A 14,120-nucleotide genomic window follows, 5' to 3' on the forward strand; every position below is an offset into this window, starting at 1 on the left:
GCCCAAGCGCTACCAGCTTCACGGTTTGCCGGGCAGCCCCCAGACTCTGCGCCCCTGGCCGGCACTTCCCCAGCGCAGCTGGAGCCCGGGAGGGGAAGCTCCCAGCCAGGGGCGCAGGGTCTGGAGGCTGCCCGGCAAACCGTGAAGCCGGTAGCGCTTGGGCAGCCCTTTTCGCGTGGCTGGGAGGGAGGAGGGGGAGTTGGGGCAGGGACTTTGGGGAAGGGGTGGGGAATTGGGCAGAGTTGGGGGCGGGGAAGGGGCGGAGTTGGGGTGGGGCCGGGGGTGGGAAAGGGGCAGGGCCAGGGCCCCTGGAGTGTCCTTTTTTTTATTTTTTAAATATGGTAACCCTAGTTTAGCTGTGGGACCTCCTACCTTGCAGGGTCCTAGATCCCATGCTCCAGCCTGAACCTGAACATCTACACCGCAATTAAACAGTCCCTTAGCCTGGCCAGCTGCAGGTTTTTAATTGCAGTGCAGCCATACCCTATATTTGTCACAGAGATACCACTATGTAGACAACAGTAACTGAAGTAGCCAGTTTAGATTCCTGTCCGTTTTCTAACAATTTTTAATAAAATATTCAAATCATGGGATCATTTCTGCTCCAAATAACTACTGGCAAGTTGCAGGAACAATAAAGCTAGCTATACCACAACACTCATTTTAAAAGTAACTGCATTCTAGCAGAATCTCTCTCTTTTTAAAGTGGTGTAAAACCATGGGAAATGAACTCTCACTAAAAGCTTCATATTAAATTTTAGCCTTGGGAAATTCAGTATTAAATATGAACCCCATCCATTATTCTTCATCAGTCAGTTGACTATATAAGTTGTAAACTCTTGAGGGAAAGGAATTTGTCTTCATTCTTGCCTGCAGAGCTCCTCATCTACTTTGGGCAATACACAGACAAATAATAAAAGAACAATAGCATTAGATGTTCTACTTGTAGGGGTTCAAAGAGTGGTCCATTTTATTACAGGTGACCTAACGTTCAGATAAAAAGACCTGGTTTAATGTAGAGTATCAATATTGCACTGGTTATGATATATTGTTTTGTGATTCTATCACATGGGCTAGTGTTGATTAGAACCGGAGGTGTCAATAATCAATTTAATTCATGTCAAGCACCTCTACATCACAGCATGGAAGGAAAAAGTAAACTTACGAGCAGAACCCTACCAAACTGATGGGCCGTGAAAAACGTATCATGGACTGTAACATCTGGTGTCCCCTGTGAAATCTGGCTATTGTAAGGGAGTCATGGTATTGCCACCATTACTTCTGCACTGCCTTCACAGCTGGGCGGCCAGAGAGCAGTGGCTTCTGGCCAAGCACGCAGCTCCGAAGGCAGCGCAATGGCCAGCAATAGCTCAGAAGTGAGAGTGGCGTGGGGGGAGAGGATCATCACTGTTTTGGGGGGGCAGGATTGGCCTTATGGGTGGGCGAAAGCCCAAGGTACTATGGTTACACACCCTGTCATCCTCCCCTCGTCATCCCCAGTCAGCCCAAGGTCCCTTTAACTCCCAACAGCTGGGCCTGGAGCTGAGGAGGGGCAAGGCTGGGGTGCCCCGGCTGGGGGCTCCTATCGTGCGCCAGGCTCCAGCTGCTAGTTCTGGCCAGGCTCGGGAGGGATGGGACTTCCACTTCCCCATAACAGGCTGATCCCATGGTCAGGTTAGACCCACCTCTGGGAACCTCCCCCAGCTGCAGGAAGCTCTGCTACTGCTGGCTGGCAGCCCAGTTCTGAAGGCTGCACTGTCTCCAGCAGCAGCACAGAAGTGCGGATGGCATGATATGGTATTGCCACCCTTACTTCTGTGCTGCTGCTGGCAACGGCGCTGCCTTCAGAGCTTGGCGGCCAGCCAGCAACTGCCACTCTCCGCCCACCCAGCTCTGAGGGCAGCACTGCTGCCAGCAGTAGCACAGAAGTGAGGATGGCAATACTGCGACCCCCCCTATAATAGCCTTGCGATACCCCCACTACCCCATTTTGGGTCAGGACCCCCTCGCCGGTTACGACACTGTGAAATTTCTGATTTAAATATCTGAAATTGTGAAATTTAAGGTTTTAAAAATCCTATGACTGTGAAATTTACCAAAATGGAACCGTGAATTTGGTAGGGCCCTACTCACAAGTGAAGTCTAATTATTTAAATGAGGAGATCGATCATATAGCAACAACTTTCAATCTCACTGCAGCTGAGGTATTTGGCACTACATAATGGTGTACAGAGCTTACACAGTGATTGTGTTAAGATTCTGGGCATACTTTGTGTGGTAATTACCACTCAGAGTACGTCCCTTTAGAAAGAAAAAGTTTTGTTTAAGGGTCCCAGTACTAGAGGCAAAATTATTTTTTCCATTACTCACCCCGCCCATGGCCATAATCCACAGTCTGTTGAATTAGAGGTGGTTTAGGAATTGATGCTGGTACAGATGATGGAATGGGAGTATGACCTGGAGGAGGTATTTTCCCAGAAGATGACACTGAGGGTGGCAGCACTGATTCTGGTTTACATAATGCATACTCCAAATTTGCTCCTTTATCTTCACTGGTATCCCAGAGTCCATGAAAAGAATCCTCATCCCAACGTTCCTGTTTCACACCAGATGTTGGCTTTATTGCAGGAGCCTGACTTGAGGTTGTAGCTGAAGCAGGAATTGGAGCACCTGGCCTCGTCACCGGGGCACCTGGCCTTGTCACCGGGGCACCTGGCCTCGTCACCGGTGTGGGCTGCCTGAACAACACTGGTGGCTTTATAATAACAGCAGGAGAAGGTTTGATAGGTTGAGATTCTATTGGTGACTCAGGTGGCAGTTGAGAAGACGCCTAGACATGGGAAACATTTTTTAATAAGACTCTATAAACAGCTTCCCTCACCCTATGTGAAAACAGTAAACAAAGCCCTCTGAACAACTTGTGTCCCAGATAGAGCCTTGCAACCTGACCAAACACAATAGGACCCAGCTACAAGTGTCGGGTTCAGGTCAGGTCGGCTCTGATCACCTCCTCCTACCTGTGGGATTGGCACCATGGAGACAGATGAATGCCCTGCTCCTGCTGGGCACTGAAATTTGGCTGCACTGTGCGTGCTAGGGAGTTATCACACTTACAAGTCACAGTGCCTCTCACTCCACAGCGCAAACAGTGCAGCAAGGCAGTGGTAGCTGGCAGGAGTGGAGTACGCAGTTGCTGCCACACCAACCTCATGAGCAGAAGGTGTCCGGTGATTGACCACATTCACCAGGTATGGGGAGTGGGAAGCCCCCGCAGCAGGACAAGGCAATGGTGGTGGCAATACACCTGGGGGAAATTTCAGGGGAAAGTGCCAGGAAAGTGGGCCAGAAAAGGACTTGACACTCTCAGGTCAGGTTCAGGTCGATTGTGCCAGGGTCAGGTTCAGGCCCAGGTTGATTTTTAAAAATTGGGCCTGAGCAGACCTCTAGTCCCAGCTGAGAAGGGTGCTTTCATAACAGTATGTAATTCACACATTCCTAACCATTAGCATTTTCAGGTCCCCCCACAGGAGGGCACACTGATATCCCAAGAAGAATAGCCATTCTGGATTGGTTGTTGTGTGCTCACTACTTGAAACCTCTAAAGACATTAAGTCAAATATGAATAAAGGCTTACTGTAACTGTTCTCTCATCCAAAATGACCTTACCAAATTAAGCTCTCTCTTTAGCCAAAGCACCTTCCAGGTGTTTCTCTCAGCTAAATTTCACGTTATAGATATGTGAAGAAGAATTGCCTCTAAACAGCAGCAGGTCTAAGACTGCATCTACAGTAGAAAATGTACCCATTGCTGTCAACAGGTGCAGCTGAACCAGTGCTGAAAATTATTTAACTGCAACTATACGCAAGAGTAAACCATATTCTGCACTATTTCACAAACCCTAATAGAGGACTGCTCAGAAAAAGCTGTGATCATGGTTTGGCCATTCTATACTTGCAGTTAAACTGTTTTCAGCAACACCCACTGCCCACAATTAGTAAACTTCCTAGTATAAACAGAGCTTCCTACACTACTAACAGTTACGTCTCTAGCTCTTGTGTACATCCACCCTATCTACAGCTATTGCCAGCTTCTTGACAACTCCCAGCAAAAATCCACCCTCTCCAGAGTTAATATCAGCTCCTTAGCTCACCCTAGAGAAAACTTGCTTTCTGTTCAGCTAACATCAACCTCTTGGCTCTCCTTGGTTACATGGAAAATGTGCTTCTTTATTCATCACAAGGTCCATAGTCTGACCACCTCCTCCCATAACAGATACAATTTTAAAGATGACAAATTAAAAGAAGCACTGTAACGTTATTTAAAACTTTGTAACAAAGGTGGAGAAAGCTATTAGGGGACAGTCTGTTCTAGATTTGATTTTGACAAATAGGACAGAACTGGTTGAGAATTTGAAAGTGGAAGGCAGCTTGGGTGAAAGTGATCATGAAATAATTCATGATTCTAAGGCAGTGGTCTCCAAAGTGGGGTGTGTGCGCAAGAGGATCCTTGGGGATGCGTGGCAAGAGGAGCGCTTTTTTTTCTCCATCAGGCGGGAGTCCAAACTTTTTTTTTTTTTTTTTTTTTTGCTTCGACAGTTCGGATGGGAGTCTGAGTGGCCTTTTTTTTTTTTGCTTTGGCACAGCAAGGGGTGCGTGCTCAAAAATTTTTTACTCCAAAAAAGTTTGGAGACCACTGCTCTAAGGGATGGTCGGAGGGAGAACAGCAAAATAAAGACAATGGATTTCAAGAAGGCAGACCAGCAAACTCAGGGAGTTGGTAGGTAAGATCCCATGGGAAACAAGTCTAAGGGTAAAAACAGTTGAAGACAGTTGGCAGTTTTTCAAAGAGGCATTATTAAGGGCACAAGAGCAAACTATCCCACTTAATGACTTCTTTGTTTTGGTTTTCTCCAAGAAGATTGGAGGTGACTGGATGGCTAACACAATGAATATCAGTGAAAATGAGGTAGGATCAGAAGAGGCTAAAATAGGGAAAGAACAAGTAAAAAATTACTTAGACCAATTAGATGTCGTCAAGTCACAAGGGCCTGATGAAATGCATCCTAGAATACTCGGGGAGCTGACTGAGGAGATATCTGAGCCATTAGCGATTATCTTTGAAAAGTAATGGAAGACGGGAGAGATTCCAGAAGACTGGAAAAGGGTAAATAAAGTGCCAATCTATAAAAAGGGAAATAAGGACAACCCAGGGAATTACAGACCAGTCAGCTTAACTTCTGTACCCGGAAAGATAATGGAGCAAATAATTAAGCAATCAATTTTCAAACATCTAGATGATAATAAGGTGATAAGTAACAGTCAGCATGGGTCTGTCAAGAACAAATCATGTCAAACCAACCTGATAGCTCTCTTTGACAGGGTAACAAGCCTTGTGGATAGGGGGAAGCGGTAGACGTGGTATATCCTGACTTTAGAAAAGCTTTTGATACTGTCTCACATGACCTTCTCATAAACAAACTAGAGAAATGCAACCTAGATATAAGGTGGGTGCAAAACTGGTTGGAAAACCGTTCCCCCAGAGTAGTTATCAGTGGTTCACAGTCATGCTGTAAGGGCATAATGAGTGGGGTCTTGCAGGGATTGGTTCTTGGTCCGGTTCTGTTCAATATCTTCATCAATGATTTAGATAATGGCATAGAGAGTACACTTATAAAGTTTGCAAACAATACCAAGCTGGGAGGTGTTGCAAGTGCTCTGGAGGATAGGATTAAAATTCAAAATGATCTGGACAAACTGGAGAAATGGTCTGAAGTAAATAGGATGAAATTCAATAAAGACAAATGCAAAGTACTCCATTCAGGAAGGAACAATCAGTTGCACACATACAAAATGGGAAATGTCTGCCTAGGAAGGAGTACTGCGGAAAGGGATCTGGGGAACATAGTGGTCCACAAGCTAAATAGGAGTCAACAGTGTAACGCTGTTGAAAAAAAAGCAAACATTATTCTGGGATGTATTAGCAGGAGCGTTGTAAGCAAGACACAAGAAGTAATTCTTCCGCTCTACTCTGTGCTGATTAGGTCTCAACTGGAGTATTGTGCCCAGTGCTTGGTACCACATTTCAGGAAGGATGAGGACAAATTGGAGGGAGTCCAGAGAAAAGCAACAAAAATGATTAAAGCTCTAGAAAACATGGCCTATGAGGGAAGATTGAAAAAACTGGGTTTGTTTAGTCTGGAAAAGAGAAGACTGAGGGGGGACATGATAATAGTTTTCAAATACATAAAAGGTATTACAAGAAGGAGGGAGAAAAATTGTTTTTCTTAACCTCTGAGGATAAGACCAGTAGCAATGGGCTTAAATTGCAGGAAGGGAGGTTTAGGTTAGACATTAAGAAAAAACGTCTTAACTGTCAGGGTGATTAAGCACTGGAATAAATTGCCTAGGGAGGTCGTGGAATCTCCATCATTGGAGATTTTTAAAGAGCAGGTTAGACAAACGCCTGTCAGGAATGGTCTAGATAATACTTAGTCCTGCCATGAGTGCAGGGGACTGGACTAGATGACCTCTCAAGCTAGTACAGACATTCTGTTTCCAGCCTGCTGATCCATTTACCTCCCTAATCCTGTCTCCCAAGAAATGAGGCTTCACCCATGTCCAATTATTCAGGTCAAGTCAGGCCTACACATGGAAAGCACAGTTTGTGTACACTGAAGAAAAAATGACTCTGATAGCTTCCTACACAGAGCCTGTGCCACAGGTTGCTGAGAAACACAGAAGTAGAGTTGCTTCAACATTTGGAAAACAGACTTCCTAGAAGAAAATGGGTCAGAGGATTTCATGCTCTTCTGCCAATCAGTGTCTAATATTTATTTACCTACTTCACGGAGGTGCTGATAGGATTCGATCATGTTTGTAAAGTGATTTAAACAATATAAGCAGTATGTGTGATTTAAGCAGTATATTATTATACCCATTATTCACTGGGTGCTTTCCAAACACAAAGGAGGGGACAGTCCCTGCTTCAAAGAGTTTATAATCTAAACAGTGGTTCTCAAACTTTTTTTTCCGCAGACCACTTGAAAATTGCTGAGGGTCTCGGCAGACCACTTAATGATCTTTCCAAATGTTGTCTGTACCATTAGCTAACTATTGTAAAGGACTTTGGATAAAAGTGATATATAAAAAAAACTTAATTAATTTTTTTGTTCTATAAATCAAAGCACACAATTCATATTTTAATATCAGTAGTCTTACCTTTCTAATGCGATGGATGTGCCCTCTCCCCCCCACCCCAGCAGCCATCAAGCTGGGGCTGGGAAGGAGGGGGGTCTACCGCGGCTGCAGCCGAGCTGAGGCTGGGAAGGAGGGTCATTTCTCCCCGACAGCCGCAGCCCTGGAGCTGGGGAAAGTCGCCTCTTTCTCTGGCTGTCACAACCCTGCATGTCCCAAATTCCCCCATCCCCTCTTCTCAGCCCACTGCCCCCTCCCACCTATCCCTTATTCCCCCCAAGGCCACCACCTCACCTTACATGTGTGCCTTCTCCAGGGTCCAGGCACCTAATTAGTGGAGCCACACCTGAGCGGCTCCACTAATTAGGTGGGTGGCCCTTCATTCTTTCATGTGCGGCCGCCCAGGCGTGCACCTTAGAGGGAACTAACCACGGACTACCTTAATGGAGCTCGCGGACCACTAGTGGTCCATGGACCACAGTTTGAGGACCTCTGATCTAAAAAGACAAAGAGATGAAGGACAGGGGAAAGGTATACAGTGTTCAAGCAGAGTGATCTGGGTGATGGAGCAAAACTTCTTAGTTTAACTTTTTAAAAGTGTAAAATTAAGGTATCTTCTCCTATCCTCCCTATACATAACTGAACTACTTTGAGCCATATAAATACTTCAGATTAACAAGTATGTGAAACACACATACAAAAATCCAAGAGTACTGGATCAAACAAATGTACAATAGAACAACACTAATCTAAACTACTGAAAGGGAGAGTCCAGTGCAGGTAAGTGAGGTTTGTGGCCCAATCAGTGCTGGGGAAGAACACTAGTACCATCAGACAATTATAAATGCCCTACTCCTTCTTCAGGGGATTACCTGAATGCCTGGGGCATGCTAGGAATTGATATGGTGCTCCCACACTGGAAAAAGCATGTCATGCTCCCCCCGGTCTATGAGAAGCATGTCATGAGACACATTACTCTTGCCCCCAACACAGCAGCAGAATCTCACTGGCTTGTGTTTCAGTCAACTACACACTCAAAAGTTTTTTCCATTTGGGTTTGTAGGTTACCAAAGTACAGTTTTGCGAGATTTGACTAAGTGCAAAGTATTACTTTATGAGGTACCTACCTCAGTTTGCTTCGCCTCACCGTCAGAAGCCAGGAAATACCTATTTTAGCTAGATTCCAGATTTGAACTAATGTTCACACCCAGGTGAATTATCATCAGCATTTCATTTACCTGAAAGGCACGTGGCCTTGTAGTTGTGGTTTGTGATCTAGAAGTTTCCTGTGATGGCAGGTGGGGATCAGGCACAAACTCTTTCAACTTCTGCAGCTGTTCTTTTTGTTCCCTGTACATAAAAAAAAAAGTGTTACCATTCTGTGGCATAAATGTGCTGTTTAAAAAAAAAAAAGGGAACCAATATGTACACCAACAAAATATATTGTAGTAGTATTAAGAATCATTATTCACTACAGAGTTTACGTCTGGGATAAGCTATGACACAAGCAGCTGGTAGCACCCCAACAGCCAGCATACTGGGAGAGACTTGACTTAGATTGTGAGCTCTCTGATGCAGCGACCATCTTTTTGTTGTGTGTTTGTAGGGTGCTTAGCACAATGGGGTCGTGGTCCATGACTGGGACTCCTAAGTGCCACCTCAATACAAACAATAAATAATAATGGCTGCAGCAACTCGGAGCTCCCCTAACATCCAGTGTTCCTAACACCTGGCTTTGGAAAAATGCATTGGTTGGCAAATCCAGATCAACACACAACTGATACCCAAGAACAGATCTAGTTGAAGACACCTGAAGTTGAGAAAAGCTATTCTCTACATTTCTACTTCTGCTTCTGTCTCAAAGCATCATCAGAAGGAGTCTTATCAATTTCAAGCCTCTTACGCTGAATTGTTCTGCTTATGATCTGCTCCTTCTGAAGTACGCAATGAGAAGAGTCAGTGTAAGGTAGAAAACAACTCTCAATATGGTTTGATACAAAAGGGTGACTTCCCCAGCGTTAACTTTAAAACTGAGGAAAACAGTCAACAGAATCTTCTTTAATTGAACCCTTTCTTTGGTGCTGTAGAGAGAATCTGTTTCACATACGAAGCCTTCTTGTTTCAGTGTATCAGTTTATTAGGCCTTAAACACCATTATCTAAAGCACAGATGACAAAGTCGCTGACAACCTGGTGTATTAAACCAGTTCCCATGACAGATTAAATTCTCCAGAATCATAACTTCCATTCACTTTTTGAAAATTACATTTCTAGCACTTCTGGTTGCAATTAAAACCTTCCATATGGGAATAAAAGGTACACTATCTTTATGAGTGTGAAAACAAAACAGCTTTGAAAGAGGTAGAAAATGTCCCCATTCATTTCAATGTGTTTTTAACTGAAACCTAAGGATTACAAATGTTAACAGTAACTGTGTAACTGTTCATCATTTTAGTATAAAATCCAGCTTGTGCGATTATCACCCTAAAGGGTGCAATGGCAGATGCAGGAAAGTGGGGCACCCCATTCCCTGGACTTTGTCTTTACCAAATACTGCTCCCTCATTGATCTTCCTGTTCCCTCTGGAAGGTGAACCATGACACTCTGTTCTTAGGTCTATTCCTCTTCTTTCTACACTCTTCCCTGAAAGACCTCATTCATTTACATTCCAATTTATAAGTTTATCTCTTCCTTTTTTGATGTTCCTTCCTACAAATGTGCATGATGAACCCGTACCCATGGTACCTGTGCATCATCCAAGCTTTCTCTCTCTTTATATTACACCATTAGGGCACCTCTAAATGTTTCCAGTGGTAAGGGATTTTGGAAAACGGTTTGGAGGAATATTTTGCTGTTTATTGTTGCTTGGCCATTCTTCAGGATTCTTGTGATAATGATTGTTTTATATTTCATTATGCAGACAGTAAAATCCTGCATCAATCTCATTTTGGAGCTGTGGGTTGACTACATGATGAACAAAGCTTTTGCTATGGGATGCATGGAAAGGGGCAATCTCTGAGATCATCAGTTGGCTGGGCTCTGGTTTATTAAATTTGGATTTGGACGTGGACAGAGAGCCACTGCAGCGAGCAGTGAACTGAAGAGGCTCTGTTGCCTAACAAGTGGACCACTACATTTTGAATCAGCAGAGGAGGGTTTTTTTTTTTTTTTACCTTCACACATTCAACCCCAGGTACAGCACATTAGAATAGTTGAATTTTTCAGTGATAGCTACTTGGATCACCACGGACAGATCCACATCTAAGAAGCCATGCACCTGACTAGCCAAGGATGTAATAAAAAGCATATTTTGCTACTGTCATCATCCAGTAATCTACGGACACTGAGGCATCTAGTAGCATCCCAAGACTGCGTATCACTGTAACAACTGAAAAGGTAGACATCTTCAGTTATTTACTAAGTGCCAGTGATGTACTGAACACTACAAGAAACAGGAAAAAAAGATACTTTCTCTCACAAGCATCTTAAAAACTTGAGGACCATGCTAAACTTTGGCAAGTTCTTCAAAGCATTTTCCTCTTCCCACCAATATCACCTCTGTCTTTCCCAGGTTTTGTTTTAGTCAACTGTTTTTCATTCAGCAGCAGTGCTCTCTCAGGTACTGAGATATCTAGATGATGGCATCATCTACAGAAGATTTGCAGCTAGCTGATATCTGCATATTGTTGGCATTGGGTCCATAGTATTTCAAATCTTCCCTAGAATTGTAACAATTTAATAAAGGGTGGGAAAGTTGAATAGAAGGATAAACAAGTTAAACCCCAAGAGAGTCCTCATGTGAAATCTCTCTAGGAAGTGCAATAGCCCACATGACATGACAGGAATGAGGGAAGCCAATTTAATGCAATTCTGCTCATCTCACCAGGTCACTCAGATGAGTCATCAGCACTTCATAATTAAAGGGTGCTGGTCAAGAGTGCAGACAGATCTAATATCAGCATGTGTGTGTGCCAACTGTCTTTGGATAAGACGAGATTTTCCATCAATGTGACCAGTGCAGTTTCTGTTCCTTATGCTGGGCTAAAATCTGTCAGGGAAGGTTCTAAGATATTAGCAGAGGTCAAGTGCTGCTGGAGATGGCTTTTCACCAATGCGTCAATCACTTTGCCTGGGATGGGAAGGTTATGGGCAAAGTCATTGACACTAAGTGATGGTTTCTTGAACACACGCTGGACGACTGCATGTTTCAGGAAGGTTGATAGGCTGCCATCTCTGAAGCAGGTGTTAATGTTCTATTCTATGTCAGCAGTAGACTCAAGTGCTCCTGACTGGCTGCCACCAACCAAGAGGGGTACATATATGATTTCTAAGAACTGGAGAAGCTATCTTTGATCCAGGCAATCTTTTCTCGGTATACTTTACAAAGTTCTTCACACTGGGTTTCAAATGAGGGAAGGCAGTCAGGAACTATGATAAAAAAATAAGCACTGTACAAAACCAAAATAATCCATATTAAGTGGATTAAGATCTGGCTAACTGATAGATCTCAAAACATAATTGTTAACAGGGAATCATCAATAATTAGGACGACTCTACAAGAGTCCCACAGGGATCAGTTCTTAGTTCAACTCTGTTCAGTATTTTTACCAATAAATGCAAGAAAATATAAAATCATAGCTGATACAATTTGCAGATGACACAAAAAATGGTGGGGTGGCAAATAATAAGGAGAACAGAACTACATTTAGGAACAAAGAATGTGGGCAGCCATATTTACTGGACATGTGCGCGTGATAGTGAGAGGTGGAAACCTCAGGAAAGCAGTAACTCTGATAAGGACTTAAGGGTCACTAGATAATCCACTGAACACGAGCTTCCAATGTGAAGCTGTGGCAAAAAGGCTAACTCAATCCTTGGATGCATAAACAGGGAAATGTTAAATACATAGAGAGGTGATATCAACTTCACATACAGCACAGGTGAGATCGCTACTGGAAAACTGTGTCTAATTCTGATGTCTAAACTTTAAAAATGATTGTGAAAAATTGGAGAGAGTTCAGAGAAGTACTACAAAAAATTAATTTGAGGTCTGGAAAACATGCTTTACATTGAGAGACTTATGAGCACAGACTTAAGAGGTACTAGATCAGAGTCTTTAAGTACCTACATTGGAAGTAAACATTAGACTTTATGGAACTCTTTAACCTAGCACTGGCATAACAAGATGCAATAACTGGAAGTTGAAGTTAGATAACTTCAAACTGGAAACAAGACAACTTTTAAATAGTAAAACACTAGAACAGATTATCAAGGAAAATAGTTCATTATCTGGAGTCTTTAAATCAAGACTGGCTGAAAGTCAAAGGGACTTAGGTGCCTAACTCACTTGGGCACTTTTGAAAATTCAACCTGGATGTCTTTCTAATAGATAGGATCTAACTCAACAAGTTATTGGTCCTGATAGTAGTGAAAAATTCCCTCGATTGCAGAATTTCACCCAGTAATTCCTATGCTCTGCATTATACAGCTATAACTAGATAAAATCTATTCAGGTCATTATGCTGAACAGTTATTTTGGATGAAATTTTTCATCTGCTATTGTGTAGAGGATTTACTGGCTTCTCTAAAGTCTGCAGCATAGGACTACAGGAATTCCTTGCTCAGCAGTCATGTTAAAGCTACTGGACAACAGGTGGTTATAGAGACCATCAGCACCCTGATTCTATGGTTGGATAAAATTCTCCAACAGAATGTTTTGGAAGCTTGCTGAGGTCATGAATCTCCAAGGGCAGACCAGCACAGTCAGTTTGTCTGCCTGGTGAGAGACAGAACCGCAACTCCTCTCTGGAGAAGAAGATTGTCTGACCAGGAAGTTGCTGACTAGGATTACGTTACCTATGTCTACACTACAACCTAGACTAAAGATCAGGTTTAGTGTGTGTGGGGACAGAAACTCATAATAAACTGAATATAAAATCTTAGACCTAGGTGCTGGAGGTATTATTCACATGGATACTTAAATCTCCATAGTCAAGGAGTCATGGAGACTCCGCTACAAAGCTGTTAATAAACCTGTTGGGTCCAATAAGAAGCCAGGGTCGTGAGGCAGTCTACAAACCAGTAGTATTGCCATGCTGACTCTCAGATTAAGTGACCCATTTAACAGATTTAATTTTTGGGGTCACCTGTACATTTTTGCAGATCTGATTACTTAATATTATCCAGTATGCTTGCTCCTCAACACAAACTGAATATGGCAAAACAAGTTCCTCATCTTTCCCCAAACACCTTCCTCTTCTTTTTCCACTGACGTTGTAAAAACTGCAGCCTCCGAGTCACTCAGGCTTACTAGTTCTGTGTGATTTTCCATGCATCTTCCTTCCTCACATATTAGTAAATTTCTGCTAGTATTTCCTGTACGTTATCTAAAAAAATATGATCTTCCCTCTGTTCTTATGAACAAAACTCTTACACATGCATTGGTTCTTTTTCATTTTGACTACTCTAACCCCCTCCTCTCTGCCCTTGCTAATTTCTGTATCACTTACCTCAAGAGAATTCAGAATGCAAAAGTCATCTTCAGGCACTCTTCATCCATGTCACTCCTTTCTTAGCTTCTTCTTAACTTTTATATCAAGTTAAAGTTTTTTGCCCTCATCTTTACAGCTCTTCACAACCCTGCTTCTGCCTACATCCTAGGTATTTGCAATGTTCTCATCCTCATAGTATCTGGGTTCAGTTAAAATATAGTGATAATTGAAATGGACTAAAGGAAAATGAAGATAGTAATATCTTGGGATTTGCACAGAATAAGAAATCCATATGCTTCAAGCCAAACATTCATCACATCTGGGGGTGAGAAAGGAAATTATTGCCCTCCACACAGTACTGTACAATTTAATGGGTTTCAAAAGTACAATTGAATGGGTTTATAAAGATCAGCCGTCCTAGGGGCAGCTCCTTGAAG

At 43.0% G+C, this 14,120-nt stretch overlaps 1 protein-coding gene across 2 annotated transcripts in view; it reads right to left on the bottom strand.

Moving 5' to 3' along the window:
* The window catches only part of YLPM1 (YLP motif containing 1), a 58,014-nt gene that overhangs the window by 24,487 nt on the left and 19,407 nt on the right, over window positions 1-14,120 (bottom strand). For both annotated transcript variants that reach the window (XM_034768519.1, XM_034768520.1), the window contains exons 6-7: window positions 8,432-8,543; window positions 2,371-2,830 (exon numbers count right to left, since the gene is read on the bottom strand). In XM_034768519.1, the coding sequence (XP_034624410.1) occupies window positions 2,371-2,830; window positions 8,432-8,543 (572 nt within the window). The remainder of the gene's footprint in view (window positions 1-2,370; window positions 2,831-8,431; window positions 8,544-14,120) is intronic.

Source organism: Trachemys scripta, chromosome 4, assembly GCF_013100865.1.
Source record: "Trachemys scripta elegans isolate TJP31775 chromosome 4, CAS_Tse_1.0, whole genome shotgun sequence".
In the NCBI taxonomy this organism is placed as follows: Eukaryota; Metazoa; Chordata; order Testudines; family Emydidae; genus Trachemys; species Trachemys scripta.